Source organism: Callorhinus ursinus, unplaced genomic scaffold, assembly GCF_003265705.2.
Source record: "Callorhinus ursinus isolate GAN/ISIS: 27379988/994484 unplaced genomic scaffold, GSC_fseal_2.0 scaffold3, whole genome shotgun sequence".
In the NCBI taxonomy this organism is placed as follows: Eukaryota; Metazoa; Chordata; class Mammalia; order Carnivora; family Otariidae; genus Callorhinus; species Callorhinus ursinus.
In genome coordinates this window covers 6120748-6139973 of record NW_027397065.1, presented here as the reverse complement: position 1 = coordinate 6139973, position 19226 = coordinate 6120748, and the positions used below count along the sequence as shown (strand labels likewise).

The window sequence follows — 19226 nt, the reverse complement described above, 5'->3', positions numbered from 1 at the left end:
CTAAATTGCTGTATTTGTATTTTATAAAATGTTCTGCTCTATATCGATAAGAAAAATGAAACACTAAACCCTGAAGTGAACTGCATAAGCTATCAAGTCTCCTGGTGTGAAAGGAACAGAGTAAAAGCTATTGAACCTAAGCCAAATTACTTGGTTAAAAATTTGTACATAGCATGGTGTGTCAAAGATTGTTTCTTTTACAAACTTGTGGAGATCTTCTGTGATACCAGTGTTGCCACTTTATTTGCCTTTCAGGTTGGAAACCTAGAGTTAGAAAGAGAACTTACTTTGGGAGATAAAACCAGTATTTCTGGTTTATTAATTTATAATTGAGACTTTTTTCCCCTTTCAGCTAGGAAGTGATAATTTTCCTTCTACAGCTAAAAATTTAAGGATAATCTTCATTGTTTTGCTTTGTTTTAATCCAGATGATTAGTTAATAGTTTTTTGTTGCTTGCTCATCTTGTTAAATAAAACCTGTGTTTTATATGCTCTCAAAAATCCATGACTGTTATTTCCTTCCACAATCTGGCTAGGCTGAGACTGGCTGTAAGCTCTTGTGGGACAAATTTTAAACATGCATAATAGTTTTTTTGCTTAAGTCTGAGAGAAATCAGGTTCTGTTTCTTTTCTCTTTAAATCTTCTTCTCTAAGAAAATATGAAAAAATATTTTGGTTTAAATTATCCAAGTTGGTTGTTTTATTTTTTAAGTTGGAAGACAGGATCAATTCTTTTTAAAAGGATTTTACTTGATAGCTCATAAGGATTAATGTACTTGTTCTCAGGGTATGTACTGTAGCAGATTCTTGGTATAGTTTTTAGGCTTTGCAGTGACGATGCAAAGTACAACGTGTTTTCAGTATTTTGGTTGCTTTTACTTATATAAAAATAGATGTTGGGAGGGTTAGCCATTTGAATAGAAAAAAATTTTTTATTGTTAGTGGTCACAAAAACAAGACTATAATCTTTTATGGAGTGGAAAACTTAGTTTACATGAAAATGACTTAGTTGAGTGGAAACATGTTATATTTTTAAAAGAATATAAATTTTTTGAAAGAATTTTGAGAAACTTCTGTGAAAACCTCTGTATTTATTCTTAGGATAGTGTACATTAGATTTGTGTATTGGCAACAAAATACTTATTCTCATAATGTGATCTTTTTCTATTTCTATTGATAAATCTTTGAATAATTTCAAGATGTTAGGGTATAGAAGACATTTTCTTAATATGAGAATTGGGTCTTTAAAACAATGTAAGTACAAACTAAATTGAAACAGTGTCTTGGTAAGTAGATGTTCTTTAAGTTGTTAACCTAGATCTGAGAGAAATTTGCCATTTTAGATCTAAAAATTAAGCCTATTCATCATTTAAAAGCTCTTTCTCCAGCTTGAAGCTAAATATATTTAAAATATTTCCTACTGATTAAATCTTTCCTTTTGTCCTTGATTTTCCTTACCTGTTGAAATTTTGGTATTTGCATGGATAGTTGCTTAATTCCAGTTGCAAAAAATGTTGACACTAAATTAGAACTTTAAAAATGTCAGCCATGTGGCAGAAAAAAATTTATCCCATCCCTAACATTCTTTTTATTTCAAGGGTTGAGATTTTATAAAGTAAAATAAGTTAACCTTTAAAGTATGTGGTTCATTCAGCTGGGACTGAGGGGTTAAAAAGAAAAAAAAAGTATTAAAAGAAAATGACTATTTGCATCAGTAGTTTTGCATATGCAATTTTGAATATTTACTAATATTCTTTATGAAAGTCTAATATACAGAATGATCTATGAAGATAATAGCAAGATAAAGGTAGTGGAAGAGTTTACTCAGAAAGCACTTGACCATCATTTCCATTAAATTTTAAATCAGGAAACCTCTGTCTTTACCTAGTGTTTTTTGCTATGCATGTCTGTAAATATAGAAGCCTAATTTTTTTGGTATAATAATGTTATTTACATTATCAGGTTGTATTATGTATGAAAGGATAAAAGTAAGTATATCATACTTACTTGGAAATTGTGGACAATTTATGAAGAAAGAAAAGATTTAAAGGAACTAAGTTAGAGAAATTCATTTTGAAATCCATTCCTGTAGTATTTCAGGTATAGTCTATTACGTATTTTTCTATATGAATAACTTACGGCTAATAAGCATATCATGGGATTAAAGCTTAAAAGGAATTTTCTTTCCTTATTTCAAAATATTTTGTTATATATAGGTATTAGAGAAATTTGGTAAGTAGCTCAACAAAAAACTTTACTATCTTAGCTAGTATAGACAGTCTGTGCAAGTGATTTCAAAATAAAGTTACCACGGTTGTCAGTGAGGAACTCTAAATAGGGTACCACAGTGTAGTTATTTCTCCTGTCTCTTAAAAAATAAGCCAGTTTTATATTCTGATATGTCAAATGCTAATGAAAGTGTCTTCATAGGAAATTTTTCTTTAGTTTACTACTATATACTATTTAATAAGTTTGGGCTTATTATATATTAATAAAATACACATTGCTTCAAAAGTTTGGTAAAACAAGCAGTTGAGTTTTGAGTTGAAACATGGTGAAGATTCTACAAAATAAAATCCCACAATAGACTTCAGTTGGTTCAGCAACTCTTTGCTAATTCTTTTGGCCAGGAATAAAGTTTTAGGCACAGGTGTTATTGCTGGAGAATACTCAGGTATTTTTCTTTTGGAGGGAGACTAGAACTCTTGGAAAAGCTGCCAGTTTACTTCTTTACTTCTAAAATAAGTTGAATATTTGTTCTGTTCTGGGTTGTGTATACATCAGGTTTTTGCCAGTGGATGTTTAAATTGTATTGAAATCATACAGTTTTATGATGATAGTGTTTCATAGCATTGAAGCATTTCTAACAGTTGGTTAATATTAATTACCAGTAACACTTCACTGTATTTTAATAGGATGTTGAAATAATTTCAGTGCATGAGATTGAAAAGGTAGTAAAACATACATATGTGTTTTATGCTGTAAATTCATAGTTGTTTAGGTTCTGTTAAACTCCAGGACATAATGTACCTTTTTTCTGGAGTTGGGGGTATGTTGTAGATCAAGACTTTATTAAAACCTAGATTGAATTTCTTAAAATGTCAACTATTGTCCAACAATATATACACATAGGTTATATAGACAAAAGTACTCAACATGTCTTGAAAACCGAGTCTGCTTCCTGATCCCCTTTGCCACTTCTGTTCATGTTTTAGCTGGTTATTTTGGCTTTTAAAAATCTTTGTGTTTCTAAATATAATGCCTATACTTCTGTTAATTCGAGAGTTCTGATAGGTGAGGATTTTCCTTTCTTAAATTATGCCATCCTCTCTGCTTCCTCTCCTTTATGTTCTTAATTACTTTACATTTTTACTGAAAAGTGTCAATATTCAGTGATTATTACACATATGTAAATAATATTCATATGTGAGCATTATAAGGTATTACAGCTTCTTTTGTAATTTTTTTCATTACTTTTTAAAAATTTACTTCTTTTTTCTTTGTATTTATTATTAATTCCACTAGCTTCTCCATATTGTCTTCCACAAGGTTGCTTATAACTTGTATTGGTTCCCCCACCTTTCTCTTTCTCTGTGGAGGTACCCTTCCTGGAGACTTCCCTTCTCTAGCTTTTATCTGGAGGGATTGCTCTCAGGCCTGCTAGACAGCCATCATTCTAGGACTTACTTTTGTTGTCATCTTGGAATTCTCTTTGCCTTTCTCCCAAGTTTAATTTACCATTTCCAGAATTCAGTGTTTTTCTCTTTCTTGGTTTGTTCAAATGTTTTGATGGAGCTTTCTGCTGAGGTGTACATTCATGGTCACCAGTTTTATACTACAGTCTGGAAAGTGTCTTAATTCTGTACTCTAATTAACCTGGATACAGAATTCCAGGTCATCAGTATTTTTCTTCATAATTCTGAAGATGTTGCTTCATTGTTCTCAGCAGACTTTACTGTTAGAAGTACAGTGTCATGATATGTAATCTTTTGCATATAATTTGTTTTATTTTTCTTCTCAGGAAGTTTTTACAATATTCTCTTTCTTTGGTTTCTGAAGATTCATGATCACGTACCCTGTTGGAAATCTTTTTTTCATTCTTTGTGCTGGGCTTCTGGTAGGCTATTTTACTTTGGAAACTTTGAATTTGGAAATATCTTTTATGTTGTCTTTGATAACTTCTTCTCTTTTGTAATCTCCCCACCCCCTGTTCTCTTTCTGTCTCCTACTTTTGTTAGTCAGATACTGTACTTCCTAGATTGATCCTCTCATTTTGTCACCATTTATGCTTGATGGAACTTTGCCTCAACTTTATCTTTCAAACCTATTTTTTTAAAATCTATTTTGCCTAGGGTACCTGGGTGGCTCAGTCAGTTAAGCATCTGCCTTCAGCTCAGGTCATGATCCCAGAGTCCTGGGATCGAGTCCCACGTCCAGCTCCCTGCTCAGTGGGGAGTTGCTTCTCTGCCCCTCCCCTGGCTCGTGCTCGCTCGCTCGCTCTCTTGCTCACTCTCTCAAATAAATAAAATCTTTAAAAAAATATTTTGCCTGTTCTATTGATTTTTGTTTAGCCTAATGAAATAGCTTTATGAAATATAGATATATCTCATATGTAGATATCTATGTATAAGAACATATCTGTAAAAAATGTTTATTCTTCTGCCTGTATTATCTTTCATTTCTCCAAGTTAGTTTTTCCCCAATGCTATTTTTTTCTCTTTTACATAAGATGCTATGCTCTAATACAGAGATTGATAAACTGGCCTGCTGCATCTGAGTTGCATCCTGTTTTTATATAGCTCTTGAGCTGAGAATGGTTTTTAACATTTTTAAAGGGTTGTTTAAAAAGATTAAAGAGCCGACAGAAGAATATGCTACAGAGACTGTTGATGGTCCACAAAGCCTAAAATATTTACTATCTGTTCCTTAACAGAAAGTTTTCTGATCCCTGCTTTAATGTCTATAGATTCCTGGCTTTTCTTTCATGTTTAAGAGTCAGACACTACAAGTGTATTGGAAACTGTATGAATGTAGGGCTTGGTTAGCCTTTCTGGAGATTAAAACTTGGTAATGCTGAAGTTAGTTTTGTTCTGGGTAGACCGTAATGTCATTATCTATTGGACTTTTCTTTGGGGCCTTTTGGGTTCTCTAGAAGAGAGTCTAATCTTGCCTGAGGGTGTGAGCCTGCTGCACAGGTTTTGAAAGTGAGAACCCCTTTGAGTATGTAGGCTTTCATTTATTCTGATTTCAATACAGTTGCCTTAAACTAAATTCTGTACTTCAGAATCAGTTTCTTCAGAGGCTAAATCTTCATCTTCTGCTGGAGTCACAGTGAACTTTGGAACCCGGCTGCACAGGGAGTGGAAAGTTGGGCATCCAGTTTCCACTTACAGAGAGGTCAGCATGACACTGCTGTGTTTTATAGAATATTGTACCTCCTAGATTACATTTTCATGGAAAAGGTTAGAAGATTTAAATGTAACTGGGAATTGTATATGAAGGAAAATTAACTTAATTTTTTTATCATTGTATAATCTGTTTGTCCTTGTATACATTCTCATACTACTTTTTGGTATTGGAAGTCCATTATTTTATTCCATTATGTAGAAAACATCGTTATTGCTAAAAACTACAAAGAAATCTTTAATGTTCAAAACAGTTCTCTGAGGTGGTAGATGTATTAGTTGCTTTTCACAAATGAAGAAATTGGGGACAGAGAGGTTAATTAACTTTATTTGGGGGAATCACCTAGTAAGAGTAGAACCAATATTCAGGCAGGCAGCCTAGACCTAGAGAATGCTTTCTTTCCATCTATGTTACACTGTAGTTCAAGATAGCATATGATAGGGACACCTGGCTGGCTTAGTCGCTTAAGCATCCAACTCTTAGCTCAGCATAGGTCTTAAGCTCAGGGTCATGAGTTCAAGCCCTGCATTGGGCTCCACGGTGGGTATGGAGCCTACTTTAAAAAAAAAAAATTAAAAAGACAGCATATGATACACATACCAGGTGAATTAGGGTAGTGATTGCTGTGAGTTCAGAAGAGGGAGAGAATGTCTGGGCTGGAGAGTTAATGGTAAGCTTTATAAAGGATGTGGAGCTTGAGTCTTTGAGTAGGTAGAGGGAGGGGAATAAGGTAGTTCAGATATTAGGTTGTGATCTCTAAGACAGTATAGCTGTTACCTTTAGGAAATGTTAACACACCATTTTGATTTAAGTAGAGCTTGGGGACTGTTGAATGAAAGCTTGAACATATGGGTGTAGCCAGATCATAATATTACATTTCAGAATATTGTATGTGTTATCTTACACTGTAGGTTATGGGAAGGTTTTGTTCTAATATGGGATTCAATAGATACTTGGTTTTAAGATTCATCCAGTATTCAATATGAATTGAGGATGCAGAGGTTATAAAATTTTTGGTGTTGGTGGTTAATACATTAAGGTAGTAGTGATAAAAGGAAGATTATGCTTCCTGCCTGGATTAGATTACATCTAATTTTGTTATTTTCTTTCCTTTAGTGTTGACATATTTTGTAATTTAATTATTCTTTGGTAACAAAGTATTGCAGTGGGTGTAATATTTGAGAAATTTCATTTTGGTCATTTGATACCACTTTTGGCTAAGATGTTGTTTTGCTTTTCATTGTAAGTGAAGGAGTTGGAAATTGTCTCTGGATTCTCGTATCCGTTTTCAGTAAAAATGAAGCAGTGTTTTTCCAGCCTGGGCTTAGGGCCCTCAGGCAATGAGAGAGATCATAGCTAGATCTCAAAAGCAGTTATGTTGTGATTTGGTAGGGAGGGAAGGTTGTATTTGTTTTTTATTTTTTTAAATTTTTTAATTTTTTTATTGTGTTAATCACCATACATTACATCATTAGCTTTTGATGTAGTGATCCATGATTCATTGTTTGTGCATAACACCCAGTGCTCCACGCAGAATGTGCCCTCTTTAAAACCCATCACCAGGCTAACCCATCCCCCCACCCCCCTCCCCTCTAGAACCCTCAGTGTGTTTTTCAGAGTCCATTGTCTGTCATGGTTCATCTCCCCCTCCAACTTACTCCCCTTCATTCTTCCCCTCCTGCTATCTTCTTCTTTTTTTTTTCTTAAAATATATTGCATTATTTGTTTCAGAGGTACAGATCTGTGATTCAACAGTCTTGCACAATTCACAGCGCTCACCATAGCATATACCCTCCCCAATGTCTATCCCCCAGCCACCCCATCCCTCCCACACCCCCACCACTCCAGCAACCCTCAGTTTGTTTCCTGAGATTAAGAATTCCTCCTATCAGTGAGGTCATATGATACATCTCTTCCTATGATTGACTTATTTCACTCAGCATAACACCCTCCAGTTCCATCCACGTTGTTGCAAATGGCAAGATCTCATTCCTTTTGATGGCTGCAGAATATTCCATTGTGTATATATACCACATCTTCTTTATCCATTCATCTGTTGATGGACGTCTTGACTCTTTCCACAGTTTGGCTATTGTGGACATTGCTGCTATAAACATTGGGGTGCACGTACCCCTTCAGATCCCTACATTTGTATCTTTGTGGTAAATACCCAGTAGTGCAATTGCTGGATCGTATGGTAGTTCTATTTTCAACTGTTTGAGGAACCTCCATACTGTTTTCCAGAGTGGCTGCACCAGCTTGCTTTACCACCAACGGTGTAGGAGGGTTCCCCTTTCTCCGCATCCCTGCCAACATCTGTCGTTTCCTGACTTGTTAATTTTAGCCATTCTGACTGGTGTGAGGTGGTATCTCACTGAGGTTTTGATTTGGATTTCCCTGATGCCGAGTGATGTTGAGCACTTTTTCATGTGTCTGTTGGCCATTTGGATGTCTTCTTTGGAAAAATGTCTGTTCATGTCTTCTGCCCATTTCTTGATTGGATTATTTGTTCTTTGGGTGTTGAGTTTGATAAGTTCTTTATAGATTTTGGATACTAGCCCTTTATCTGATATGTCATTTGCAAATATCTTCTCCCATTCTGTCGATTGTCTTTTGGTTTTGTGGACTGTTTCTTTTGCTGTACAAAAGCTTTTTATCTTGATGAAATCCCAATAGTTCATTTTTGCCCTTGCTTCCCTTGCCTTTGGCGATGTTTCTAGGAAGAAGTTGCTGCGGCTGAGGTCGAAGAGGTGGCTGCCTGTGTTCTCCTTTAGGATTTTGATGGACTCCTGTCTCACGTTTAGGTCTTTCAACCATTTGGAGTCTATTTTTGTGTGTGGTGTAAGGAAATGGTCCAGTTTCATTCTTCTGCATGTGGCTGTCCAATTTTCCCAACACCATTTGTTGAAGAGACTGTCTTTTTGCCATTGCACATTCTTTCCTGCTTTGTCAAAGATTAGTTGACCATAGAGTTGAGGGTCCATTTCTGGGCTCTCGATTCTGTTCCATTGATCTATGTGTCTGTTTTTGTGCCAGGACCATACTGTCTTGATGATGACAGCTTTGTCATAGAGCTGGAAGTCTGGAATTGTGATGCCACCGGCTTTGCTTTTCTTTTTCAATATTCCTCTGGCTATTCGGGGTCTCTTCTGGTTCCATACAAATTTTAGGATTATTTGTTCCATTTCTTTGAAAAAAGTGGATGGTATTTTGATGGGGATTGCATTGAATGTGTAGATTGCTCTAGGTAGCATTGACATCTTCACAATGTTTGTTCTTCCAATCCATGAGCATGGAACGTTTTTCCATTTCTTTGTGTCTTCTTCAATTTCTTTCATGAGTATTTTATAGTTTTCTGAGTACAGATCCTTTGCCTCCTTGGTTAAATTTATTCCTAGGTATCTTGTGGTTTTGGGAGCAATTGTAAATGGGATCGACTCCTTAATTTGTCTCTCTTCTGTCTTGTTGGTGTATAGGAATGCCACTGATTTATGTGCACTGATTTTATATCCTGCTACTTTACTGAATTCCTGTATGAGTTCTAGCAGTTTTGGGGTGGAGTCTTTTGGGTTTTTCACATACAGTATCATATCATCTGCAAAGAGTGAGAGTTTGACTTCCTCTTTGCCGATTCGGATGCCTTTTATTTCTTTTTGTTGTCTGATTGCTGTGGCTAGGACTTCTAATACTACGTTGAATAGCAGTGGTGTGAGTGGACATCCCTGCCGCGTTCCTGACCTTAGGAGAAAAGCTCTCAGCTTTTCCCCATTGAGAATGATATTCGCTGTAGATTTTTCATAGATGGCTTTTATGATATTGAGGTATGTACCCTCTATCCCTATACTCTGAAGAGTTTTGATCAAGAAAGGATGCTGTACTTTGTCAAATGCTTTTTCTGCATCTGTTGAGAGGATCCTATGATTCTTGTTCTTTCTTTTGTTAATGTATTGTGTCACGTTGATTGATTTGCGGATGTTGAACCAACCTTGCAGCCCAGGGATAAATCCCACTTGGTCATGGTGAATAATCCTTTTAATGGACTGTTGGATCCTATTGGCTAGTATTTTGATGAGAATTTTTGCATCCATGTTCATCAAGGATATTGGTCTGTAATTCTCCTTTTGCATGGGGTCTTTGTCTGGTTTTGGGATTAAGGTAATGGTGGCCTCATAAAATGAGTTTGGAAGTTTTCCTTCCATTTCTATTTTTTGGAACAGTTTCAAGAGAATAGGTATTAATTCTTCTTGAAATGTTTGGTAGAATTCCCCTGGGAAGCCATCTGGCCCCGGGCTTTTGTTTCTTGGAAGATTTTTGATGACTGCTTCAATTTCCTTAGTGGTTATAGGTCTGTTCAGGTTTTCTATTTCTTCCTGGTTCAATTTTGGTAGTTGATACATTTCTAGGAATGCACCCATTTCTTCCAGGTTATCTAATTTGCTGGCATAGAGTTGCTCATAATATGTTCTTGTAATTGTTTGTATTTCTTTGGTGTTGGTTGTGATCTCTCCTCTTTCATTCATGATTTTGTTGATTTGGGTCATTTCTCTTTTCTTTTTGAGAAGTCTGGCCAGGGGTTTATCAATCTTGTTAATTCTTTCAAAGAACCAGCTCCTAGTTTCGTTGATCTGTTCTACTCTTCTTTTGGTTTCCATTTCATTGATTTCTGCTCTGATCTTTATGATTTCTCTTCTCCTGCTGGGTTTAGGCTTTATTTGCTGTTCTTTCTCCAGCTCCTTTTGGTGTAGGGTTAGGTTGTGTATTTGAGACCTTTCTTGTTTCTAGAGAAAGGCTTGTATCGGTATATACTTTTCCTCTTAGGACTGCCTTTGCTGCATCCCAAAGATTTTGAACAGTTGTGTTTTCATTTTCATTGGTTTCCATGAATTTTTTAAATTCCTCTTTACCTTCCTGGTTGACCCATTCATTCTTTAGTAGGATGCTCTTTAGCCTCCATGTATTTGAGTTCTTTCCGACTTTCCTCTTGTGATTGAGTTCTAGTTTCAAAGCATTGTGGTCTGAAAAGATGCAGGGAATAATCCCAGTCTTTTGGTACAGGTTGAGACCTGATTTGTGACCTAGGATGTGATCAATTCTGGAGAATGTTCCATGGGCACTAGAGAAGATTGTGTATTCCGTTGCTTTGGGATGGAACGTTCTGAATATGTCTGTGAAGTCCATTTGGTCCAGTGTTTCATTTAAAGTCTTTATTTCCTTGTTGATCTTTTGCTCGATGATCTGTCCATTTCAGTCAGGGGGGTGTTAAAGTCTCCCACTATTATTGTATTGTTGTCAATGTGTTTCTTTGCTTTTGTTATTAATTTCCTTATAAAATTGGCTGCTCCCATGTTAGGGGCATAGATATTTACAATTGTTAGATCTTCTTGGTGGATAGACCCTTTAAGTAGGATATAGTGTCCTTCTTCATCTCTTATTACAGTCTTTGTTTTAAAATCTAATTTGTCTAATATAAGGATTGCCACCCCAGCTTTCTTTTGGTGTCCATTAGCATGGTAAATGGTTTTCCACCCCCTCACTTTCAGTGTGGGGGTGTCTAAAATGAGTCTCTTACAGACCGCATATTGATGGGTCTTGTTTTTTAATCCAATCTGATAGCCTGTGTCTTTTCATTGGGGCATTTAGCCCATTTACCTTCAGGGTAACTATTGAAAGATATGAATTTAGTGCCATTTTATTGCCTGTAAGGTGACTGTGACTGTATATTGTCTGTGTTCCTTTCTGATCTATGCTGCTTTTAGGCTCTCTCTTTTTTTAGAGGACCCCTCTCAATATTTCTTGGAGGGCTGGTTTCGTGTTTGCAAATTCCTTTAGTTTTTGTTTGCCCTGGAAGCTTTTTATCTCTCCTTCTATCTTCAATGACAGCCTAGCTGGATATAGTATTCTTGGCTGCATGTTTTTCTCATTTAGTGCTCTGAATATATCATGCCAGTCCTTTCTGGCCTGCCAGGTCTCTGTGGATAGGTCTGTTGCGAATCTAATGTTTCTACCATTATAGGTTACATATCTCTTCTCCCGAGCTGCTTTCAAGATTTTCTCTTTGTCTCTGAGACTCGTAAGTTTTACTATTAGATGTTGGGGTGTTGTCCTATTTTTATTGATTTTGAGAAGGGTTCTCTGTGCCTCCTGGATTTTGATGTCTGTTTCCTTCCCCACATTAGGGAAGTTCTCTGCTATTATTTGCTCCAATATACCTTCTGCCCCTCTCTCTCTTTCTTCTTCTTCTGGGATCCCAGTTATTCTAATGTTGTTTCGTCTTATCGTATCACTTATCTCTCGATCTGCCCTCATGATCCTATAGTTGTTTATCTCTCTTTTTCTCAGCCTCTTTATTTTCCATCATTTGGTCTTCTATATCGCTGATTCTTTCTTCTTCCTCATTTATCCTAGCAGTTAGTGCCCCCATTTTTGATTGCACCTTATTAATAGCTTTTTCGATTTCGACTTGGTTAGATTTTAGTTCTTTTATTTCTCCAAAAGCATTTCTCTAATAACTTCCACGCTTTTTTCAAGCCCAGCTAGTATCTTTAAGGTCATGATTCTGAACTCTAGGTCCGACATCATACTAATAACCGTATTAAGTAGGTTCCTGGCAGACGGTACTACCTCTTGTTCTTTTTGCTGGGGTGATTTTTTTCATCTTGTCATTTTGTCCAGAGGAGAATAGATGAATGAGAGAACAAAATGCTATCAGGTTAACAATGTCCCCAGCAAATACACTCTATACAAATCAGAAAAGACCTGAAACCAGGGGAAAAGAAAGGGAACAAAAGAAAAAAGAAAGAGGAGAAAAAAAAAAAGAAAAAAGAGATAAAAACAAAGAAAAACAGAACAAAACAAAAAAACAGAATGTGATCAAATATGATCAGGCTAGTGCATAGATCAGTGCCACACACTGGATTTTGGGCGTATTTTGGTCTGTTAGAAGAAAGTGCCTTCTAAAATTTTAAAGGAAGAAAGACTTATATATGTACAAAATAAGGGCTGATAAAATTAAGGGATGGAAGTTGACTGTAAAGATGAAAATTATAAAAGATTTTATAAAAGGAATTGATAAGAAGTTGTTTGAGAAAAGAAGATTTAAGAAAAAAAACGGAAAGAATGTGATCAGGCAGAAGACTAGAACAAAGCCATACACCAGTGATTTAGGGTATATTTTGATCTGTTAGAAGAAACTGTATCTCAAAATTTTAAAGAGAGAACAACTTACAAATATATATGCCAAAAATAAGGGTAATTACTATGAAGGGATAAAATATGACTAAGAAAGAAAAATAAAAAATGTTTTTTTTTTTTAAAAAGGGATTGATAAGATGTTGGTTGAAAAAGGGGAAAAGAAAAATTCAAAAAAATACCAGTTAGAAAATTAACTTTGAAAAACTAATGAATCATGGTAAAAAAGTCATGAATTCTATGTGCAGTATTCCCCTAGCGCTGGAGTTCTCCCGTTCTCCTTGATAGATAAACTTGGTCTTGGCTTGCTGGCTGTTCGTGCTGATCTTCGGGGGAGGGGCCTGTTGCTGTGGTTCCCAAATGTCTTTGCCGGAGGCGGAATTGCCCTGCCCATTTCAGTCAGGGCTAAGCAATCTGCCCGAGTCTGCGCTCGGGAGCTTTTGTTCCCTGCAAGCTCTCGGTTTCAGCTTTAGAGGACCAGCGTGAAAATGGTGGCCTCCCAGTCTCCGCCCAGAGGAGCCGAGAACTCGGGGCCCCGCTCCTCAGTGCGCCCCCAGAGAAAAGCAGTCACTCCCATCTCCCTGGTCTCCGGCTGCACTCCGTGCTCACCTGGCCTGTGATCGAGCGTTTCTATCTCTGGCACCTGACCCCGTGTGGAGTCTGCACACCCAGCAGATCCCTGCGGTGCGCTCTTGCGCCGCTCCTCCCAGGGGAGGAAGGGGAGTCTCCCCGGCTCTGCCACTTGTTGGGTCCCTGCTGGAGGAGCAGTGGCCCGACTTCCAGTAAGTGGTCGCGTCTCTGTTCAGAGAGTTGTTGCTACTCTCTTCTTCGGTCTCCTGTTGAGTTCGTAGGTGGTCAGAATGGTTTGATCCCTATTCAGCTGAATTCCTGAGACCAGACGAAATCCTGGTCTCCTACTCCTCCGCCATCTTGCTCCGCCCCCCGTATTTGTTTTTTTAATCTTACTTCATTTTCCTTATTTTTCCCAGTGTGTAAACTCTTCGGTATAATGCCAAGAAAGAGATGGACCTATAGTGTTTGATACTAGTAAAATGAACCACCAGTGTTGTTTCTTTTATTTTCAAGTTTTGGAGAAGAGTTAAATGAGTAAGGAACACAGGATTCAGAATATCTTAGAGGGAAAAATTGGAGCATCTGTATTCTAGAATTTCATCATCACTCTTAAATAGTGTTTTTGTGTATCACTCCTTGAATCCTGAAAGTTAAGATGAAGTTTAAAAGACTTGTAAAATTGTTCCTAACTTGCTTTATTAGAAAACTTGGTACTCAGAGATAGATTCTCTACTTCATTGTAAGAAAAACAGTGATTTGCATGGGGAAAAGCTTTAGTAGTCCTATTTATTGAAAAAGTCAGATTTTTTTTGTTACTTGCTTTCATAATCACACTTTAACCTGGGTTCAGCTCTTAATAAAGTGATTAATATCACTTAATCATAGATATAATGAGGTTATGCTTTTATAATTGCATTATTTTAAAAATAATTGTATAATAGGATCTTACATGTGTAATACTTCTCTGAGAAGTTAGGAAGTTTTAAGCAGAGAAGTCTTAATTTTATAGTTTTCACTAATTGAACTACTAAAAACTAAATCATAATGTAAATTTAAGCTACAATGTGTTTGTTACTTTTGTTAATTAGAAAACTATCGGACAAACTTTGATTATGCAAGGTTAAGGTTTAGGTTAATGCTTTGTAGCTTTTTTTCTGTATGCACACATAGCTCCTCTCAAAAGCATCTTTCATTACAAACAATATTATTTTCACCCAGGTTAATGGAACAGGTCTGCGTTGATGGTGGGGCAGATCCTGCCTTTATTTCCCCTCGCTGGAAACCCTTTTTTTTTTTTTTTTTTAAAGATTTTATATATTTATTCATGAGAGAGAAAGAGAGGCAGAGGGAGAAGCCTGATGCGGGACTCATTCCCAGGACCCTGGGATCATGACCTGAGCCGAAGGCAGACGCTTAAGCGTCTGAGCATCTGAGCCACCCAGGTGCCCTCACTGGAGACTCTTGATTTCTGTCAGGGCACTGTGTTGGGTATATAGTCTTAATATTTTTTTTTTCCCTTGGAAAGTCTTTATACTTTAAGCAACTATGGACCACTAGTGTTTGTCTTCGATGTGAGAGCATAAATGCAAAAACTCTAAAATGAAGGTATTCTTACAGAAATGGAGAAAAATATAGTGGTAGGATATATGTAATGATTAAATTGTAGAAAAGCTAAAAATAATTCATATTACATCTTAAAATGATGTGGAACCTAAAAGTGCTTTGTTAAACCCTCGTTAATCATTTTAATTGAAATTGACATCCTATCAATTTGACAGTCTTATTTAAGCTGAATGTTACAAAATCATGCCAACTTCTGCAATGATGCGATACACTCTTATTGCTTATAAATGATTTAGTAGCTATTAGCCAAGGTAGGAAAAAGATAGACAAATATGTTTAGGGAAAACTTGTACAATAATGTTGTCTGATTTTAGAAAGAACGGCGAAGGGATAACACATGGAATATCACAAAATACCACACTGCGAAATAAGAACTGCAGTGTAAATAACACTTTTGAAATTCTTACTGTAAATTGCAGAGATTGTCGGTTTTGCAGATTTATAAGACTTGAGGATTTATAAAAATAATTTTGCTTCCCCTTTCCCCCTTAGTGCTCAGTATCATAGAAACTGACATCTATTATTGTGTGGGTTAGCTTTTTACTTCAATAGAGTTTCAGATTTCTCTATTCTATACCCAGAGTACTACAGACTTAAATTGAGCAAGATAACTTTGTGATAGAGTGCTGTATATTTGCTGGAGGTAATAATTGTAAACTAATGGCGTTTGCTTGTTTATTAGTCTTATTTTTTTACATTAAGGAAGTAATTTGTTCAAATACTTAACCAGTAATATATTTAACCTGAGTTATGGTGGATATAAGAAGACATTTAAAATACCTGGTAAATGACTTCAGAAGTTGTATGCTGAAGTTCTATATGTGTATTCTGGCTATATATATTCTAAAGCAGGTATTCACTATAGTAAATATGAAAACATGCAGAAGTCTTTTATTAAAGAAGTTCAGGGGTTATCATCTAGCTTTTCATTATCTGGTTTTGTCTTATCTTAGAAGCAAATTGGGTATTTTATTTATAAACTGTAGCATAAAAATATTACAGTCTATAAAGAAATATATTAAAAAGTTGAAATCGGTTTCTAGTACAGTGATTTGTAGGTAGTATCTCCAAACTAATTTGTAGATTGTTCTAAAATGCTTAGAAGTAAAGTAATACTTTTTTAGAGAAGTAATGCTATAAATGGCATCTCCCCTGGCAATATTAGCCCATGAAAGTTCATTTTGTCTGTAACATAGCATTCAAGACCATAGTTCTCCAAAGAAAATAGCAGTGTTACTGGTAAGTAATTAGGAAAACAGAGAAAGTATCTTGCATCATGGTATTTAAGAAAAAGAAGAGATTTATATGAAAAGGAGATTAGCTGGAGTGGAAATAACATGAGATGAGAAGAGATGGGAACAGTGAAGGCAGGAAGGGGATGATACTCACTGAAAAATGAGCTGAGTAAAGGGTGTTAATAAAATACTTTCCATCACACTATTCTGTGGTCCTGGTTGCTCTGGAATAAGTGGGTAAAGATGAGCTATTCCTGTATTTTTTTTTTTTTTTTTTTTTTTACATTTTAAAGGGGAAACTATCTGCTAAATAAGCCTTAAGAAAACAAAGCCATAGCTTTTATAAAACCCAGGCAGTCCTTTACATTTATAACCATGGGTGGTAAATAATTTATATTTGTTATTACCAATAACAAAGACAGATCTGTAGACTAAAACTTTTTCTACATTGAGGTTTTTTTTCTTTTTTTTACTTTGAGTATATTGTCCCAGGCAAACAGTGTTGTTTTTTATATCATTCTTCAAAAATCTATTTACCCTTGAAGCATAGAATTAATACTATTTCAGCTTACCTAAACTGCCATGTAAAAACATTTCTATGGCAAAATTCATTCACTGATTGTTTGAGTACCTACTATGTGCCAGGCATTTTTTGTGGCACTGAATGAGACAAGAATCCTTGATATAATGGATTTTACATTCCAGTAGAGATTTATTTCAAGTTCCATTTGAAAAAATGCCAAAAAGTCATCTGTCTGTATTACCTTTGTCTTACTTTAGGCTAGGGGACCTTAACTAAGAGCAGCTGGGAAGCAGCTGGGAAGCATTTATATCCAATATTCTAGGTAGTATCCAAAAAAAAAATTAGAAGAATGGGTAATAAGTTTATTAACCATTTTTAAATAGGGCAAAAAAGGACAGCTTTTTAAGCAGAAAGGATGAGAGAGTTCTTACCCTTTCCCAACTTTTCAAGAAGGAGTCTTCTGATCATGAGAATGTTTGAACTGTTCACATCTTTCATGGCAACTCTATTTTTAGGTTTCTTGTGTTACTGCTAAACTACCACATAACTTAGGTGCTGTATACAGTTTAGAAGAGGCAGTATAATAAGTTAAGTGAACATTCTGGATCCAGACTGCCTAGATTTTAAATCCTTACTTCCTCTAATTAAGCTGTGTGCTCTTGGGCAAGTTACTTTTCTGTGCCACAGTTTTTTTAAAATCTGTAAAGTAATGATGATAGTTAGCTAATGTGAGGATGAAATGAGTTAATTGGTAGTGCCTAGCACTTGCAAGTACTAAGCGACAGCTGTTATTATTTTCCATGCTTGACATATAGTTGATGTGAAAGTTGCTTTTCTAGATTTTTTTCGCTAAGCACCTTATTTTGTTTGGCAGGTTTATGCTTTCAAGAACAATTGGATATAATGGAAATCTGGGTTCTAGTTTTGCATCATCCACTGGTTTGATATTTATTTGATCCCTTGGAGGAGTGGGGGAGTTCAAATAAAATAATTAATATTTTTACATAAAAGTATTTTATTTTTTTAAATAATTGAGCACATTGAACCTTTGGTTGTTTTTGAGTACTCAGCTGGAACTTATTTTCTCTAGGTTTTTTGTTTAATGGTAATCTGTGAAACGATACCAACTTACCATTGGCTATTAGTAATTCTCAAATTTTGAATTATTGGATGATTTACAGATGATTTCTGTGATGTGTGTATGTTTAATTCTAAATATAATTTATTTGAAAAACATGCCAAAGAAAAGGTAGTTCCCTAAAATAACCTCTACCTTGGCTTTTCATGTCACTGAGAACCTGTTTCATAAAATTATTATAATAACCTCCTAGTAAAATTTGAATCAGATAAAATAGAAATACATTCTTTCCCTAGTTACAGCTTAACATGTATATGTGCACTTTTCATTAACTTAAAAATGTTATAAACTTTGCTAAAATTTGCTTTGTTTTTATGTCCTATTTCCTGGAAGACTAATCAGATTTTCATTAGTTTTTCACTTCCTTCCAAAGGGCACCTTGTAGATAAGCATGTTGTAGAATCAAAATAAACGTTGTAGTCAGATTTTATTGGAGTTTAAGTCCTATGAAGATGGTTCTGTTTAACTCCCACAGTTACTTGTGGTTTTTCCTGAACTTTTTTTTCTGCAGCAAAGTTCTATTTTCATTAACTACACACTATTTTAAAGTAGAAGATGGTGGTGAAAGATCAGTCTGTGTTACCTTTGGATTTTTTTTCTTTGTGAAAGCAATGGCAGTCTTGATTGTAACAGAAAACTATCTGGAATTTGGACTTGAAACAGGTAATCATTTTATATAAGTTTAAAAATCAGTTTTGCTTTATCAAGTGTTAATATTTTTTACTTCATTATTATGTTTTATATTTGATATGTTTTTAAAATTAGGTTTGAGAGTATATTCTGTAATGTTCTAAATAACCTTTATTATTCTTAATCTTCCTTTTTTTTGTTTTAGCTAAACTTTTTGTTAGCTTCTTCTAAAAATGCTGCCCCCTCATTTTTTCCTTAAAGTTAAATTTAAGTTTCTGCAATGCTGAAGTTCACTCAAATAGATAAAGATGCAAATTTTATGCACACTTACGGAATGTACAAATATCAAAGGGTTGTTTTCAAAGCCTATTCCTGCTAATAACCAAATTTTATTGCATTATGGCTACTAATTAACACATGAAAGAGCCTAAGCTAGTCACTTCAAGATTTAAGATGTTCTGTTTCCTAACATTTTATTTCCAAAGAAAGATTCTGTATTAAGAATAATTTTTTTTTTCCCTGCAGGGTTTACAAATTTTTCAGATAGTGCGATGCAGTTTCTTGAAAAGCAAGGTTTAGAATCTCAGTAAGTTTTTAAAAATACTAAGTATCACTTAAGTTTAATTTTTTCCATTTTTTTGTAAAAAAACATTTACTGTAAGTGGCTTTGTGTTTTTAATCCTTGAAAAGAGTTCTCTAAGTAGGACTTTTAGAAATATCTTCACTCGTAGTTTTTACATATGTATAAAGTTAGTATGTTTGATGGAATTCTTACTTGGATTTGCTCTTATTTGATTTAATTCCTCTGCCACCAGAGATTAAATAACTTTGTACCTGAGTCATATATCAAATTCTATGTTGAATATGCAGGTTAGGTTGTTACCAGTGTGGCTAGAGATGCCTGTTTTAG

The 19226-nt window shown here is 35.3% G+C and overlaps 1 protein-coding gene across 10 annotated transcripts in view; it reads left to right on the top strand.

The window, feature by feature from the left end:
* Positions 1–19226, top strand: part of TMEM161B (transmembrane protein 161B) — an 82498-nt gene that overhangs the window by 42774 nt on the left and 20498 nt on the right. For 9 of the 10 annotated variants that reach the window (XM_025866746.2, XM_025866744.2, XM_073887797.1 and 6 more), the window contains 2 exons: positions 18198–18349; positions 18842–18902. In XM_025866746.2, coding sequence (XP_025722531.1) covers positions 18198–18349; positions 18842–18902 — 213 coding nt within the window. The remainder of the gene's footprint in view (positions 1–18197; positions 18350–18841; positions 18903–19226) is intronic. The other variant, XM_025866748.2, reaches the window with a different exon arrangement.